This window comes from Clarias gariepinus, chromosome 10 (genome assembly GCF_024256425.1).
Source record: "Clarias gariepinus isolate MV-2021 ecotype Netherlands chromosome 10, CGAR_prim_01v2, whole genome shotgun sequence".
Classification (NCBI taxonomy): Eukaryota; Metazoa; Chordata; class Actinopteri; order Siluriformes; family Clariidae; genus Clarias; species Clarias gariepinus.
The window spans coordinates 11282014-11300160 of record NC_071109.1 but is presented as its reverse complement, the minus strand read 5'-3'; the positions used below and the strand labels follow the sequence as shown (position 1 = coordinate 11300160).

Here is an 18147-nt window from a genome sequence, read left to right as displayed (position 1 = left end):
CACATCCCTGAATTATACATCAATTTGTGTGTCTGGAAAGCAACATATTGCAGTGAAATAGTAAAATCACTAATGGCAAATCAAATTATGGGCTATATTCTTTCATATCGGTTGTATAATGTAGTGCCCCTGTTTTTATCAGTGCTATTTCTCCGACTGTATTCCGGTTTAAAACCCAAAGTGGACATGGCCTGCTTTTTATTATTATTATCATTATTATTATTATTTTTATTATTATTAAATATGAACCATATCACTGTCTGTCCCCATAAACAGTACAAGAGTTAGAAATTTTGATAGTCGAGCTATTTAATTGAATCAATGAGTCAGTTTTATATTTAGAATCGATTAAATCATTTTATATCATTCTATAAGTTTCATGTTTTTTTCTTCTTTTGAATTTATGGGCAGTTTTTGCAATACCACCCCCTACTGGACTGGAGTATAGAGCAGAAGAAGGGCGGGAAAAAAGATTAGCACTATGTATGAGACATTTAAACAAACACCCATAAACAATATACAGAATGACAATGTCATTTTTTGTTGTTTTTTTTACCTGTTACAATAAAGCTGCTTGAAACAAACCATTTTCTGGCAGTTTCTTACACTATAATCCCTGGTATTTGCCATGCAGCTGGTTATTATTATAATTATTATTATTATTTGTTCCTGCCCACACTTTCTTATTAATTTAGTCGGTTCTACTTCATATTATTATCCTAGTTTAAACCACCATGACCCTGAGCAGGATGTTATTAATGACCAGCATTAACATTAACCATTAGCTGGGGCTTATTTGCTTCATGTCTGCTCCTGTTTATGCAACCTTTTTTTATGTTTTGCTGTCCACCGCATCCTGATGTACACCTCTAGCCTCACCCACGTGCCCTGTTGAAATAAATAGTGTGCCTCTGATTCATAGCTGTATTTGGTATTGTTTAGAGCGCATTATCTGTTCTTTCTAAATAATATATCCTTATCAGGTCATATCCCTTATACAGTACCTACTATACACTTTTGTACACTCTGAAGGTGTTTAGCCCATTATCCTAACATGACCAGATTGTTGTCGCCTCTTTGTAACCGAGGCCAAGTTTCCATTAGCTGCCAGAATCCTGGGCTTATAGTTAGGGGGTCAGCGTTTCTGTGAGACCTATTCAGGTTCATCCATGGCACCATATGCCGTATGAAGAGGCTGCATATGGCTTTGCTTTTGAAGAGTCTGCACATGAAATTGTACACATAATACAAAGACAGTTTGAAAGCAGCCATGTTTGAGGGTTATTTTTATACCATTACAGAACACTGCATTGTATTTCCTTATTGTACTCAGCTCTAGGACAGTTCTCGGAAATGTAGCATTGCGTAGCAAGAAACTTCCTTCACTGTATATCATGCCTCCTCAGGTACCAATGTCACTGTGTATGTGGAACAGGTTGAAATATCACACTGAGTATTAAACCATTTCACTACCATGCATTAACGCTGCAAGAAACATTTAATACAGCATTTTTATTTAAAGCATAGTAGAACTAGAATGCTACCCTTCATGTGATTATGTAAATCCATCCATGAAATTTTGTGCAAAAAGAATGATTGTTGCCTTCCATTCACACAGAATGTACTGTAGCTCAGTTCACAAACATACAATTTCCTTCCCAGTCCTGATTGACATGACAAGATTTATATGATGCAGAGTAAATAACTGTTGTGTTATAATTACAGAGGTGAGGGGATTATGACTGGGAACTGGATTGGCGTATGTAATTAGGATATTGATATGGCATATCGGACTGACTCAACTCAGGGCCTGACTGGTTGAGCTGTGAATCATAATTTGACTGTCGATTTGATTTGATGCCATTTGATTCTCTGGGATTGTGATTTTCATTTTTACTGTCTGACCTGTCTTAAGCAGTTATATTTTTTCAAGTTTTAAAACAAATATGAAAAATTACTAAAAGGGTCGTATAAACATAGAAATGTTGTATAGCTTGTGTTGTGTAAATTGATTGTGTAAATGTCACAGATGGTGAGGTGGCGTAGTGGTTAACACTCTAGCCTCGCACCTCCAGGATTTGTGTGTGTGGAGTTTGCATGTTCTCCCTGTGCTTGGTGGGTTTCCTCCCACTGTCCAAGACATGCAGATCAGGCTAATTAGCATTAATTTATGGATTGGCCCCCCTGTCCAGGGTGTCCCCTGCCTTGTGCCTGTAGTCTCCTGGGGTACACAGGGTAACCAATGTAGAATCTTCTAATTCACTCTCCAGTCCACTAGGTGGTGGTATTGCACCAACCGCACATAAATTTAAAAGAAGTAGAAGCATTACTCTTGCAAAACACGAGTATTAGTAGAAGATGGAAAACATTTTTTAATTTTCTGCCAAAGCCATGGTCTATTTTTAAGGAAGTAAATTAAATGCCAGATTTTACCATTTTATGTATGTAAGTTTACAAAAATAATTTTAATTTGCAAATTGATTCTATTAATTTATTATATTATGCCTTAATTAGGATGGCAAATGTTTCTAAACAGTACTAATTCAATAATAACAAAATAATACTAAATACTTCTACTTAAAAATCTAACAAATGCGATGTCATTTTTTCTCAATGGATGAAAATGAGACATAAATATGAGAACTATTGTAGGCGAGAGGACAAAGATGGATCTCTGACAATAATATAAGGGAAATGGTTAAGATGTGCTAGGCGCTTAAGTGTATGAGAAGTTTCACGTATTGTTAGGAAGCTGGGCTCAGTCAGCCATGAAACATCACCCCTGGAGTTAAGAGGCAAACTCATGACCTTTTGATTGGTAGCCTAGAGCCTTAATCTCTGAGCAACTTCCATATTTTTCATTTTGGATTACTTAAATCCCTGTCATTTTTCATAAACAAAATCTAGACTAATACTAACAATAACCGGTCTGCTCATCAGACAGCACACTGACTGACTGATTAAGCCAAGAGGAATCATGATCTGTTAAAATAGAGGAATACAGCTTGTCTTACTTATCCCCACACACTCATACATACACATCTCCAACGTCACACACTCCCACAATGGAGCGCAGCTGCTTTAAAGACCATGATTATGTCGTGATGATGGTAGGAATACATTTCTGCCTTCATGCTTCCATTTCAGTCTTTACTGTGTTCAAAAGTGCAAAGGCAGTGGCCTACTATTTTAGGCCCGTGTTTACACAGCGTGTCTGTTTAAATTAGCGCGAGCATATGTGTTGTTCTACTGCGGGGCCTGTTATCTCACTGGCCAGGGTCTTGGAACTGGCCACAGACAGACCCATCCACGTCCCGGACCGACATGGCTGTCACAGGACGCGCGAAGAGAGACGTCTGCCTCGCGTAGTCAAACATTTACCTGTTAATGCTTGCTCAAACATGACCAAAATGTCAATGTTGATCTGCTGTTTCTGAAATCAGCAAGACAGAAATTAGACCAAAAAAATAAAAAATAAAAGAGCCCTGATGGATTGCATTATACTTCCCAAAAATAGGTTTAACCATCAGCTGTTATTTCTTTCTGCTTATTCTCTCAGTTTGCACTTTGAGTGCATTTTGGCACCACTATTTGAAGCTGTGAAGGAGCGTAAATGCTGTACAGATAGCATGAGCTGTATTTTCTGCTTAATGAGGAGAGTCTATAGAAACGATGAGAAAGAGAGCATATCTTTGAAATGGCCTTAAGGTAGTTTTCTGCCTCTCATTGAGGAAGAGTAGGCGTTGGTCTGCCTGGAGATGTGTTCCAGTCTATGGGTCTTGGTTTTTATGTGTGTATGTGTGTGTTTGTGTGCATGCATGATATTTTTCCAGACTTTTACACTGGCTAGGCTGCATTTCTAAAACCTAATGAGATAGTAATCTTTAAAAGCTCAGAGGCAGAGCTGTTAAAACCTTTGTGCTCGATTGTTTTTCCAGCTACACAGAGCGTTTTCTGCTTATAATCGACCCCGAGATCTCACTGGCATGATGTCATTGGAAATTGTTAGGAGTGTAGTCTTGTTCGCTGTCTCTCCATCTTTCCACCTCTATCTATATCTTGCTCTCAGCATGCTGGAGCACCACGGTTTGTGCTAGGTTCTTTGAAGACCCCCTAAGGGTCAGCTTCTGCTGATTTTTATCACGAATTTAACTGCCTTACCCGCACAAGCTCCCTGGCAGCTGAAATTGCATCTCGGCCACGCAGGCTGGCTGTCAGAGTCAAAGTGGAGCCAGGAATATAAGTGAATTGTGTATGGCTACACAGTAAATCCCCTTTACGTAAATCTGATTAGAAATATTACATTTTTCATGCTTTTCAAAGTGTTCCAAATTACCTCTTTCTCTCCGAGTGAGCTTCCCATGGTGGGCTCTGTGATTCCAAAAATAGCACACCCTTGGCTTTAGTCAGCCTGGCTCAGTGGGAGGTTGTTATTTTGTTGTTGGTGATGGTGGATTTTTTTTTTTTTTTGATTGTGTTTTTTTCCTCCCCCAAAAAATATTCCTCTCGTAAATGGCATGTAAATGGAGGGAATCGTTTATACTTGACGCACCAGAGCGAACCCGTTCGGCTGCAAAGTGCATGGACGAGGAATCAGAAAAACACTTTACCGGGTGTTGAATCTAATGAGATTAGTGGAGAGGCTTACGCCGACATGGCACTGAGATAAACAGCGATAACACAATAATAACTCATTATTCCTCACGTCTCCGAATCGACACGAGTTACAGCTCACTGGGCGTCTTGTTGGTTGCGTTGGGTGATGTGTGACTGTGTGTGTGGTGTTGTTCTTTTTCACAGTGCAGTGAGAAAATGGGAGCAAACAGGATGTTAGTGATGTTTACTTTATGCTGTGAGTGAAAATAATATATATATATATTTCACAATGTATTCTGTATGTAGGTCTGGCAATGCAGAGAGGGCAAAACGGTCAAAATAGAAGGGGAGAGAGAAATAAATACAGTGAAAGCAAGGCATTGAGAAAGATATCCTGCAGCACTATAGCCATCGCATGCACATCATTCACAGCTCCAAGTGCGGTAGATGATTTTCAAACATTTTTCACACAGCATAAGAAAAGATTGCGTTAGCTATTTTTAAAACCATATTAAAGCATATATGTTCAAGGTGGCCTAAGGTTAGCTTCGGGACTTTTCATCATTTATAGTGAAGATTCATAGATGTGTAGCTGATGCATGCCCTCATTTAAACAAGAAGAGTCAGGGCAAGATAGGATTACCATGGGAAACCAGAAACAAAATCGAACTGGAATATCAAAACAGGAAAACACATAGGTGGCACAGTGGCATAGTGGTTGGCACTGTGGCCTCGCAATTCCATGTACAGTACGAGGGTTCGATTCCCGCCTCAGGTCTGTGTGCGTGGACTTTGGAGTGCTTGGTACTAAGTTTCCTCTGGGTACTCTGGTTCCTCCCCGCCCCCAGCCTTGTTTGTTGACCATTGCATTCTGGGAAATGTAGTGAGTAGCAGCCGCAGTAGTGGTTGTTGTTGTATTAGTAGTAGAACAGTAGTAAGATATAATAGGAAAGATGTAGGCAGTGTCACAAAGCATCACATCTTACAGTAGGGAAGCCCAGTATTTTAAAAAGAAAGAGGTTTAAGATAGACATGAAGTGAAAAGAGCAAGTGATTGAACTGGAGGTATGTTGTAAGATTAGTATACTACAGCAGTGTGGGCAGAGTGGGGGTGATGTGGCTGCTGAGCACTTGAGAGTGCACACTATCGACTGCGGGGTGTCGTGCCATGATTAGCGGAAGATATTGCGCTTGTCCCGTCTGAAAGAGGTATCGATCCTGCAGCTCAGATGCTGTCGATTGGATCATTCTTAGTCATCCATCCTCCATGGTTGGTGAATAAAGCTTTATTTGTGCTGTTTCTCTTCATCGCTCACTGTTCCGCCTTAGCCTCTGGCCATTGCTCCTCGTCAACCAGGTTTTGAGTTGTGTAAAGAGATGGAGTTTTAGTGCATTATTTACCTGGGTGAGCATGCAAACGCATGAGTTCTAAATAGAGTTTAGAATCGAATCCCGAGCTCAGCGGCTGTGAGTCACCCACACTACCTGCTGTGCCACCAGATGCTCATGTGTTAGTTCCTAAAACTTACACCTTTCGCTTGAAAGTTTGTGTTAACATTTCAAACAGGTTTTTCTTATCAGTTGGTTTTAGAAAACCAGTAGTTGTGACTATGCATGAGGAAGACTGTCTTAATGGTACAGTAGTTATAGTGTAAGGATTATAATGCACACATAATATACACACATTTTATAATCAGGCATATAATCATGTGGCCAGTTTTGGTGAACATGGGCCCCTCAGATTCCTGTTTTTGGCTGACAAAACTGGAACCCATGTGGCGTTCTGTTGTTGTAGTCTATCCAATTCAACCTTTGATGAGTTGTGCATGAGATGTTTTTCTGCTCACCACGAGTGTAAATAGTAGTTATTTAACTAACCATAGTCATTCTGTACCTCCTGAAGCACTCACTTAGGCATTTCTGCCTGCAGAACCATCATTCACTAGTTTTTTTGGTTTGGTTTGGTTTTCGTTTTTTCTAGTGCAAACTAGACACTGTTGTGTGTACAGTATGCATAAAAAATCCCATGAGATCAGTCACTATTCTCATCGTTTTTGGTGTTTAATATGAATAATAACTGAAGCTCTTAACCATACCTGCAGTATTTTCATGCACTGCTCCACTGCAGCCTGATCAGCTAATAATCATTGTAGAATTGTTATTGCTGAGAATAATTGTAAGAATAACAGGAATGGGAATCACCAGTCACCTCCCGATTTGATATTATCATGATCTCAAGTCCCGATTCAACTACACTTTTTAATAAGTTTAAATAAATGTAGTCTTACTTTAAAACCAAGGGCAGCATTTATACAATACAAAATAACTGCCAAATACAAGAATATACCATTTAACTAAGCAGCACTTATATTTGTCATCTGCCATAATTATTATTTCTTGACAAACTTAGCAAATAATTTACTCCTACCACACGGGATGAAAATTTCTAAATAGTTCAAAGTGTACCACCTGCGGAATTATAAAGAAATGGCGATATTCTTCCGTCTCAAATGCCTCCAAAGTGAGCATTTAGGTTGACCGACTAGGAGCACGCAGGCGCTGTGGCTTCTAACGCACAGGATTGTTGAATAAATTGCGCTTGCAGTATTTTGAGACTGGTGTAATTGTGTGTAATGAGTGGGTTTGAGACGAATTTGCTCACAGAGTGGAGAAAAGGGCAGATTAGAGACTTTTAACAGGTGCAATTTTTGAAAGTGTAATGCCCTAAAATGCATTTCTGTTGCACCCTTTGGAAGCTTCTGTGCTTTGAACAGAATCGTTTATATCTGAGATTGATCGGCTGATCACCAGTCATGATCAATCAAACTACAAACCAGCCAATTCTGACCGATCTACCAGTTCATTTCCATTCTATAAATGTGAAAAAAATTGGTTTTGAAAAATCGATTTTGGTGTCAGTGTGGTGATTCGTCAATCGTCACACAAAAGAATCGTGATTTGTGACTAAATCAATTTTTTTCATCTCTAATGATTAAACAGTGAATAAACAAGTGTTCCTATTAAAGAAGGCAGTGAGTGACTTTGCTTAGGATTTTCTAAATAAAATAAGGGTATGCAAATAAATGAAGTAAGCAAGTTAAACAGTGTAACCCGAAAGCGGGGACTTGATTATGGTAATTTGCTTCGTTTATATGCAAAGATGCAGTATAGGATGGGGGGCAAAATGCGCTCAGAGGTGTGATTCAGTAGTGTAATGGCCCAGGTGATGGCATCTCATGTCATACTCCATTGTTTATGATGCAATACGCTAACATGGTAAAACAGCGTCAGGAATTATAATCCCCTGGTACATTTTACACACTGTGAGGACGACCGACCAGTGTGTTATATTCTATTATAACTCCTGGGATTGCTGTTGCTTGAGGACAGGAATGTGGAGTGCAGTGTTTGCCCTTTGCGACTGCAAAGGAATCGATTTACAGCTATTCTACAGCCTAATCTATAGGTAGGAAGTTTGTGCCATTACAGAAATCATGCTTGGCCCTGGAGACAAATTGCTGCATAATAGGATCCTCTGTGCTGCCTTCTCAGAAAAAAAAAATTAACATAACACTGAAGCAGGTAGCTGCTTGACTGCACCTAGCATGAGTTTTTGCCATATATGTCGTAACTATGGAGACAGGATCCCGAGTCAAAGGTAGGAGCCAAGACAGACAGAGATGTATTCGTTCTGGATGAATAGTCTACATCCCCACCGCTTCCGTACTTGGCCTCTTAAATAAAAGGAAGAGGAGCTGGTGAATAAGCAGGAGGCATTGTTAAAATGGCATCACCAGTGAAAAAGCCTTGCAGTAAACCTGGACTGCAAGAGCGAGAAAATCGTGATGATAATGGCACATTGGGCTGAAGAAGAGATGATTCTGCTGTGGGATCCGAGTCATCCATGGCAGTCAGAGAGACTTGAGGGATTTTGCATCCACACTAGGGAGGTGACTTAGAGGAACAAGCCCAGAGCACTGCAAGGCTAAAATGCCATAATCACTAGTGAGAGTGCAAATGTGCTAGTGTGTGTATGTGTGTGTGTGTGTGTGTGAGTGAAGTAGCAAGTGGACACTGGAGAGAAGCTTATAAAGACAGGAACTCCTGACACTTCTCTGAGACAAGGGGTTTGCTGTCAGCGCCGGTTTTCGCTCAGTTCAACTTGCCCTGTGAGTGGAGTGGAAGCTTCAAGGGTAACTTTGATGTCTGTCTATTTCATGGTAATGTGAGTACAGTTTACCTTTATAAGTGATTGAAGGTAAATAATTAAACCTGAAGGCTGACTCTTGTACCTTTAATTAGCTTTTAAAAGTACTTTGAAGCACACTCCATCCATGCATCCACTCAAGCCACCATCGTGAGCAGTGCTGTAAAGGAGATTTACGTTGCTGTGGACCTCAAACTTCTTGCAAACTTCAGGCACACACACCACACACACTCGCACACTATGGGCCAATTGGAATTGCAAATCCCCCTACAATGGATACCTTAGGATTGTAGGGGAAACCGGAGTACCCAGATGAAACGGGAGATGAGATTCGAACCCCTAACTCTGGAGTTGTGGGGCAACAGTGTGGTGCAACTACTAAGGCAAAGTGCTACTTTTGGAGCATACACCTTACTAAGTAAAAAAAAAAACACATTTGTTCTTGTGAGGGCACCACCAATTACTTAATTATTACAATTACTTATTTTAGTTCCCTGTTTTCTAAGAGTGTATGCAGCTGCTCTGGATCGATCTGCAGGGATTAGTGGTGAGCCAAAAAGACAAATCATTTTTCACACCTACTGATTGCTAAAATTAAAAAGACAGAGTTCTGTTGTTCTTTTGCCACTAGTTATGATGTTATGTTCATCGTATGTTGTGTACCAATTCATAGCCCACATATCATGATACTGTACGATGATACACATGGTGCAAGGACACCGGTTTGTATCTGTAGTGAATATCTGTCATCAGCCAATCAGAGCATCTGCTATGCAGCTGGTTAACTAGTGTCTTGAGAGGAGAAGGCACGCAGTCGAGGTCGACGAAGCCCAGGCATGCAGCAGCATTTTAGCTGGGCCAAATGAGTGATTACCTCCCAGCTCCTGTCATAATTCACCATGACCTCAATCTGCCAGCAAAGCCACTCGCTGATGGATAGGCCTGCAGGTTTATGCGCTCGGCACCCATGTCAAACAGAGCCCGAAGGCCCCTCTATCTGGTGTTTCATACAATGCATACATAATAACATTCCCAAGCGTCCATTATAACAAATATATTTTGGATTGTAATGAAATTCATTAAACTGCATTCACATAAAACAACATAAGAACATAGAAATTATCTATCTACTTAAAGAAATAGCTAACTAGACAGGATATACGTACAATACAGAAAATGTGGATGTGTATAAGTTAGAAGCCTGACAGCATTTCCTCCCAAACACAAAGCTTTAACATTAGCATACAGAGATCTGTTAGGTGATTAGCTAATGCACATAACTACAGCGGCATCCTCTTGCCATAGCCCTTCCTCCACCTGGCCCAGTGTTTAGCATGCAGCACGCCTTTATGGGCTTCGTATAATCATCTGTGCAAAATGAGCACACAAACTTTCGCTTTTGTCTAATCTCATTTTTATTCATCAAGCAAAATGTCATTAGATTTCTTCATGTTTTATGTAGAAAGGTGAATCATTTTTTCATGACTGTTTAATATTCATTAAGGATAAAGAGTCAGTGATGAACATTGTTTGATTTTGTGTTGGGAATACCTATGGGTCTGCAGATCTTGGAAAGTTACAGTTACAGTTTTGGAAAGCACATGTTTTATTCAAAGTTATTATGGCAATAAAGAAAGTCAAATCTGCAATCAGAAAAATGCTAAATTAGCAAAACTATAATGTTAAAAACTATGTGTGTACATATTTTATAGTTTAATAATGAAATCTTTACTGGTGGGGGGAGAGGGCATTCAGATTGTTAAATTAAGTTATTTATCTATTCAGTTCTAGTTGAAGTATACAAATCCTGTACTTGAGTGAAAGCAAAGTCGGTAAAATATTACTTTAATAGAAGTAGAAGTACTCTATTTAAATTTGCACATTAGGCTATTTGACCATGACAAACGTTGACCTGAGGTTCTACAATGATCGTAAAAAGGGGAATAGATATAGCGTTCACCACTGGCCTCCACTGTCCCTACAGTTGGACTAGAGAGACCCCTAGTTGGATGGATGGAGCTGAAGTATACAAATCCTGTACTAGAGTAAAAGTAAAAATACCATTGGTTAAATGTTACTGTACTACGGTAAAGGTAGAAGTCCTGCGTTTAAATCTGCACTTGAGTAAAAGTCAAAAAACTACTTTCCTTCATAAAAAATCATTATAGTATTACAAAGTATTGAAAAGACTTTCTTTGTATATTGTTAATACTCGATTTAGGTACAAAGAGTGATATTTAAGTATAGTAATAAAGTACAAATTCTTGAGTACCAAACACCAAATTGAATTTCATGGGGCCCACGTTCCCTGACTTTACTCACCCAGTTTATAAAAAGACAGAGAAAACAAAAATTGCAGAGACAAAACATTCGCAGTCAGTCTCGCAGCAGTCCTCAGTTACAGAAAAAAAATTAGATAATTAAAACAGGTGAAGTAGATAAACCTCCCAAACTAGACGGAACCATGAATTGATTGACATTTCATAATAACATAATAATAATAATGAAATAATGTCCATTGCTCTCTGTGTTTGTAATATAAAAAAAAACCTCTATAGCACCATTTAACAAAGTTTTTCTTTTAGAGGTTGTTCCAAAGAGTTCAGATATAGGGTATGAAGTTATACATATAGGTTAGAGGATAATAAGTACTCATATGTAAACGTAAAGTGCTGAGAGCTGAGGATAATTTAGTATTAATAAAGATCTGGGCACACAATTAAAAGTACAAAGTATATTGTTTGCAAGGCAATTTCTCAGTCAGCTAGTAATTTGTATCCGCTGTACTTCGGCGAGGTGACCCTCGTCTAGAATAATTACTTCAATCAATCAGCGAGTCACCGAGGCAGGGTTGATGCTCCTCCATAGCAAAAACAGACATGGTTACACAGGGGATAGTCGGGAATGTAGCCGACAATGTTGTGAGTCAAAAATGGCTCTTAACGCCTCTGGCCATTTGGCTGGCCAAGGAGAAGTAGCCAGGAATAACGCCTAAGGTGATTTATCTTTTTCAGAGGCAGGTTAAGGGTAAAGGTTTGGCTTACAGTTATACGCAAGATACCACAATCAAAGGCTTAACACTTTTATGATGTTGCACAAGGCTTCCAGCAGAACACAAAGAACAGAGGAGAACATTAGGTCAATATACGAAGAGCGAGGGCAGGGACAGATTTGCCACTTTCTCAGCCCCAAGGTGGCCATCTTTCATCTTGCACATACTGTGCTAATGCTTCAGAGAGCTCAGTGATATCCTTGACATCTGTTCAGCTCACTCGGGGAGTCTGGCCTCTGTCCTGCCCAAAGCTTCAGCCATGGAGCTGCTCCAAGAAGCAAAGTGCCACACAGCCCACTCTCTCGCTAGTGTATTCTCATAGCTTTATGGTCTATACACACTCACACAGAGACAATCAGTCTCTGATCTATTCTGTATTGTCCTCTAGAAGTGTTAGCAACATTGTCGGGGAGGAAAACTGCAGTATGAATTTATTCTTCTAGACCTAATCAGCACAGGGAATTCGGTGAAAAAACAAAACTTCATTAGCAGCGTACACTGTGCAAACTGAGCGATGTTTGCACTGGTCCTTCCTTTCTCCACCATTTGGCTCGTAAAACGTTATCTTGCTGCAAATGAGAAGGCCTAAGTGGTTGGCAAACATTGTCAGTGTGCATCGGGGCTATGTGGCGCATGCAGGTCTTCAGATCAATTGTGCAATCAGGTAGGAGATTGCCCCGAGGAGGCTGAGCCAGTAATCCTTTAACAGACTAAACTGGAAAAAAAAAAAAAAAAGTGCATTGCTGCAGCAAGAGTGCACCTTATATCAGAGCCCAAGCTATTTTGGGCTGCCAACTGTGTGCAAGCACATATCTCTTGATCATTTCTGAGGTGTACAAGAGCCATTGTACAGTAGTAATACAGGCGTTTGTGCCCATTCCTCTTTATATTTATAGCCTTCCAATAGCAGTGCATGTGTAGGCAGACTGCTTTGGCTCCGTTTGCTGCACAACTGTTATGGTTGAGGAGCGGTTAGTAGTACTTACTGAGCAGCCAAGCGCTAGAGAGACTTGAACCTCCATCAGTTTTGGTACTGGCTATGGAAAGTCATACTGTTCTGTTCCTACGCAAAGAGTGAATACTACTCTGCTTTAGCAAGGAGGTGGGTGTGAATGTGTTGATGGAGGATCACAACCAGTGATCAGATGCTTTGTATGATTTCGACATATGAACTCTAGCCCAGCACTCTTTTAACCTGAGAAAATCTTAGTAGTATATATGCACATAGCAAATGTTGCCTGTTATATAAATGCATTGCTATACAAAGCCATCTGTCTACATGTCTGATAAATGATTCTATTTATCCATGTGCCACATTTTAGGGCAATAGAATGGAAAGATTAACTATAGACTGAACATTAATGTAGAAATGTTCTTTTTAATGATTATTAAAGCCAGTCGTCACAATCACTCACTGCTCAAAGTGTTATTTGAAAAGTTTGTTTATGTCCCTTACTTTTTCTTTTTTTTTTTTGCAGGTCTGTTTCATCGTGCCATCATCCAAAGCGGCTCAGCGCTATCCAGCTGGGCTGTCAACTACCAGCCTGTGAAATATACACGTCTGCTTGCAGAGAAGGTGGGCTGTAATGTGCTGGATACCATGGACATGGTGCACTGCCTACGGAAGAAGAACGCCCGCGAGCTAGTAGAGCAGGACATCCAGCCTGCACGCTACCATGTGGCCTTCGGGCCAGTGATTGATGGTGATGTGATCCCAGATGACCCCGAGATCCTCATGGAGCAGGGCGAGTTTCTCAATTACGACATCATGCTGGGCGTGAACCAGGGCGAGGGCCTACGATTTGTGGAAAACGTTGTGGACTCTGAAGACGGCGTTTCAGGCAACGACTTCGACTTCTCTGTCTCTGACTTTGTAGACAGCCTGTATGGCTACCCAGAGGGGAAGGACACTCTGAGGGAGACTATCAAGTTCATGTACACGGATTGGGCTGACCGAGACAACCCAGAAACACGCCGCAAGACCCTCGTCGCACTATTCACTGACCATCAGTGGGTGGAACCGTCGGTGGTGACGGCTGACCTGCATGCTCGCTATGGCTCGCCCACCTACTTCTATGCCTTCTATCACCACTGCCAGAGTTTGATGAAACCCGCCTGGTCAGACGCGGCACATGGAGATGAAGTACCCTATGTCTTTGGTATTCCAATGATCGGGCCTACTGACCTGTTCCCTTGCAACTTCTCTAAGAATGATGTCATGCTTAGCGCCGTGGTTATGACCTACTGGACTAACTTCGCCAAGACTGGGTGAGTGCCGCTGTTCAGTAAATCATTCTAGTATATTATAAGTTTAGTCTGGGGCTTCTGGAGGGCAGTGTCAGAGATGATAGTTAGCAATGAAGATGAGACCATGAAAAGCCTTACAACATTAATCTTTAAATGTGTATGGGTTTGTGCTTTATGTGTGAAAATATAGTCTAGATCATGTGTGGGAATACTGTATGTGCTGCAAGATTGCGACAAGGGGTGAAAACAGAAAATTATCTGGCACCATATGACATTCTGCCCGAGGCAGCATCGATCAGCTGCAGTCTCTGCAGTCGATCACCAGCTCCCCAGCTGACTTGACTTTTTTCCCTCTCCTCTTCTTCGGCTCAGTTTTGCCCAGAGCAAAAACATTATGGATTTGTATGAGAAGACCTTGTAATCGGGTCTAACAAAAACAAATCTAATTTGATGACCACTGTTCCTAGCAAACAAAAATATATATTGATTACTCATGTTTCTGGTTGCGTGAATTTCCCTGTTTGCTATTCATAATAAAATGGCATCGTCTGACATTTCTCCGAATGTTAAAAATACACAAAAGATAAAGTTGGAAAATAAGATAGAGTATGAGTTAGATTTTCAGTTGGATTTCTAAAAAAGAAATGTGCAAAAGGCTCTGAAAAGCCTCCAGACAAACATCTGTCTGGGAAAAGCCACACAGCTTAAGGGTACTCCACATTTCATATTCTATATAATATATTTTATTTCACATTCTGGCCACAAGAGTAGCATCATGAATAGCATCTTTTTTTCTTTATGAGAGCATATTGCATTGAACTAGACTTGTCCAACACTAGGTTGTGAAAATTATGTAACTCTGTTTTGCAAAGAGCGTACCTCTGTGACACGTAGTGTCCTTTCTAAACTGGAATACTTATCCTGCTCTTGTTTCTGTAACTTCTAAAGGTTAGGGGATTAGATATAGAGCTCAGAAAATACTGATTAAATATTTGAGAAGTAGTTCAGTGAAGACCTTACAGTACTGTAGATGGTCCTTCAACCCAACCTGCTTGTTGACCCAGCTGACCTAACCACACCTTGTCCAGGAATCCAGTGGAGCGGTTTGCATTTGCTTGTCATGCCAGCTGTTCTGTTTATGCCAGCTGTTTTATAATGAGATGACCCAGATTTTGCCATCTCTATAAATCTGATATGTGTAATACATTAGTTCCGTTATATGAACCTGTGTGAGTGGAGGTCAGCAACATGCATCATTCCCAAACCTGAATTCCATTTTTTTTTATCTTGAGTCATTGCAAAAGTAAACAGATATTAAAATACTTATTGGCAGTAAAATGTGACATTTTTTTAACAAAAAAAAAAAAAAAAGGATTGCAAACAGCTAGTCATTTATCCTAATGGATTTTTGATACGAAAAGCAAATATATTCAATTCATTTACATGATTGATTAGAATTCAAGAATTAGTCTTATTTCTATTCCCAAATCAGTCATCAAGCTATTGTGCATTTTTAACCCATGTCTCTTGCCATTTTTCCAGCTACACCAGCTCAACTTTGTGATTTAAAAAAAAAACACTGTATTTATAGAGACAGTTGTGTTACTAGTCTATCCCCATCCAGTTGTTTTTTTCACATCATTTCTTTCTTTTCAGGAGCTTTTCAGCAGAGGAACGCTGTTATTCAGGGTTTCTTTTTATCCATTGTCAGTCTCTTTTGAGTACAATATTTTCGTTTCTTTTCTCGTTTTGTTGTTTTCATTCACACAAGTCGTCTTGACATGAATTCAGATCCAACAGAAAAATGAATATTTTGTACTTATGTGCAGAAAATGACAGCCTGTCCACTTGTTCCTCAATTTAGTGATTCGGGTTACACTGTCAAAACAGCAATAGCATGTTTACATATACAGTACTATTCATTTACACATCATTAGCACTGTAACTTTAATCGTGTTTGGTGATTTATTCATTCATGGAAGGTATCGTAAATGAGGTGTATTTGTTTGAAGGAAAATTCAATTAGCAGTGCCTTCACACTTAGCACTGAAATAATACTTGTACCTTTTACTTTGTTTTATTTTGGCTTAAACCACATTTTTCACATGATGTAAGCTTGGTAAGTAAATAAAAAAAAAAATACTTCAAGACACTGCTGCATCTTAATGAGGGGAATTTGCAAGCCAGTGCACTCAGACAAAGAGGAGACCACGCTCAAACGTCAGCTGGCCCCATTACACAAGGCCAACCTGTTCTTTCCCAGGATTGGAGCTAATTACATCCTTCGTCTTTTGGCTTTGTCTCAGCAAAGACCACGGTCAGTCCCACTGCGGTTTAAAAGAGCTCATGCACGGTTTGTGTAACTGCACCCCTCTCTGTTTTCAATAGCCTCTTAGTTTAAGCCCAGCTACCGATAGAAGAGTTGCCGCCAATATTCTAATTAACTTAGGCTAAGCTAACAAAGTGGCTTGTTACAGAGTCTGAGTCTATATTGATCTATGCTATAACAACACAGTTATAAACCTAGAGCTTTTCCTTTGACAGGTGTATGTTATTCCATAGTACATTTACTAATCCTGATCTATTCTTATAATGATATTATTTTCCCATCTTTTGCCTACTGCATAAGCCCACACATACTACTTAAGAAAACACTAGGGATGAAAACGATTATTTTCAGACCAAGTATGGGAATATGAGTTTGGGTATCCAACACTACATTGTTATTTTATCTATTTATTTATTTTATCTTTGATATCTGTGATATTTTAAATAGTACTGCTGCATTTCGTTATATGGAGATATATGGATTTGAAACTGTTTATTTATGTGACTCGTTAACATTTGCAACCCAAGGAATCTCACTTTATACATAAGTCGCCTGTGTTTTCCGTGCACTATGTGAATGATTCACCTCTCTTGTAAAGAAATCTCCAGTTCTAAACCACGTTTAATGATAAAAAATAAGTGTTTTTATTCAGAAAAATGATTTGCCTAAGTTTTATAACAATTCCACTTTAGGGTTTTTTATTAAATGTATAACAGCTTCCGTCTGACGTGTGATTATGGCGAACTGTGCATTAGTAATGCAGCTCAGCGCCAGGCGCTTAGGAATAAACTAATACTGCATGTATGGCTCAATTCCTCAACTGCACCTGGATTAAAATGACAAAAATTAAACAGAGTATCATTTTGAATATCCAGCTCATTAGCCTCGTACGAAATCTCTGTGTCCACGTAGCACACGCTAACCTCCTCCTTTGACCTGCACAGCCATGGCTAATGAATTAGGAAGGCACGCTCTTCACATAGTTTTCTGAATTATCAATAATATTAGGCATAGTGCAAAGGTTTACAACCTTCTTTTTTTCTTCTCTTGTGTTTGAAAGCGACTCACAAACCAAATATGTTTATACTGCCATCTGCTGTATCGGAGATTGTAAATATACGCAAGAGTGAGTACAAAAATAATGTGAATGCTAGGGAGTGGGGAGCAATCGTTCCTGGGCAAGGTACAAATTAATAATGCCTAATGTTAAGAGGCGGCCCAAAGTGAAATATAGAGTGGATTATGGTTATAATATGGGTGGAACAGATGAGCCTCTAAATACAGCAGCACCGCTGTGGATGCATTGTTTTAACACAAAAGGACAAAATGTGATTTGTATAAAATAGTAGTCGTATCGAAAGGCAACTGCAGAAAAAAAATGTATGCTATTCTTCATATCAAGGACAGAGCAATTCTTTTTAATTAGACTGTCAATATGACATAATGTATATATACAGTGCATTCAGAAAGTCTCTCCGCTACGTAAAGTAGTAGGAGTGCGTTGAAGTGCTCTTGTTTGGCCGCCAGTCTGTCAGACTGTACAGGTATTTATCTGATTAGTTTTTTGTCATGTATTTTTGTGTAAAAATTTTAACTATTGAAGGATGTGTTTTTCTACTGGGGCACTGGCAATAAAAACACAAATTTAGTTTTGGGAAAATTTCAAGCAACTTTTCCAGGACTTTTTGAACACAAGTTATATATACAGTTTTTTAT

General features: G+C 39.6%; 1 protein-coding gene across 2 annotated transcripts in view; it reads left to right on the top strand.

Moving 5' to 3' along the window:
• nlgn3a (neuroligin 3a) overlaps positions 1-18147 on the top strand; it is a 188342-nt gene that overhangs the window by 151997 nt on the left and 18198 nt on the right. For both annotated transcript variants that reach the window (XM_053506451.1, XM_053506450.1), the window contains one exon: positions 13334-14123. In XM_053506451.1, coding sequence (XP_053362426.1) covers positions 13334-14123 — 790 coding nt within the window. The remainder of the gene's footprint in view (positions 1-13333; positions 14124-18147) is intronic.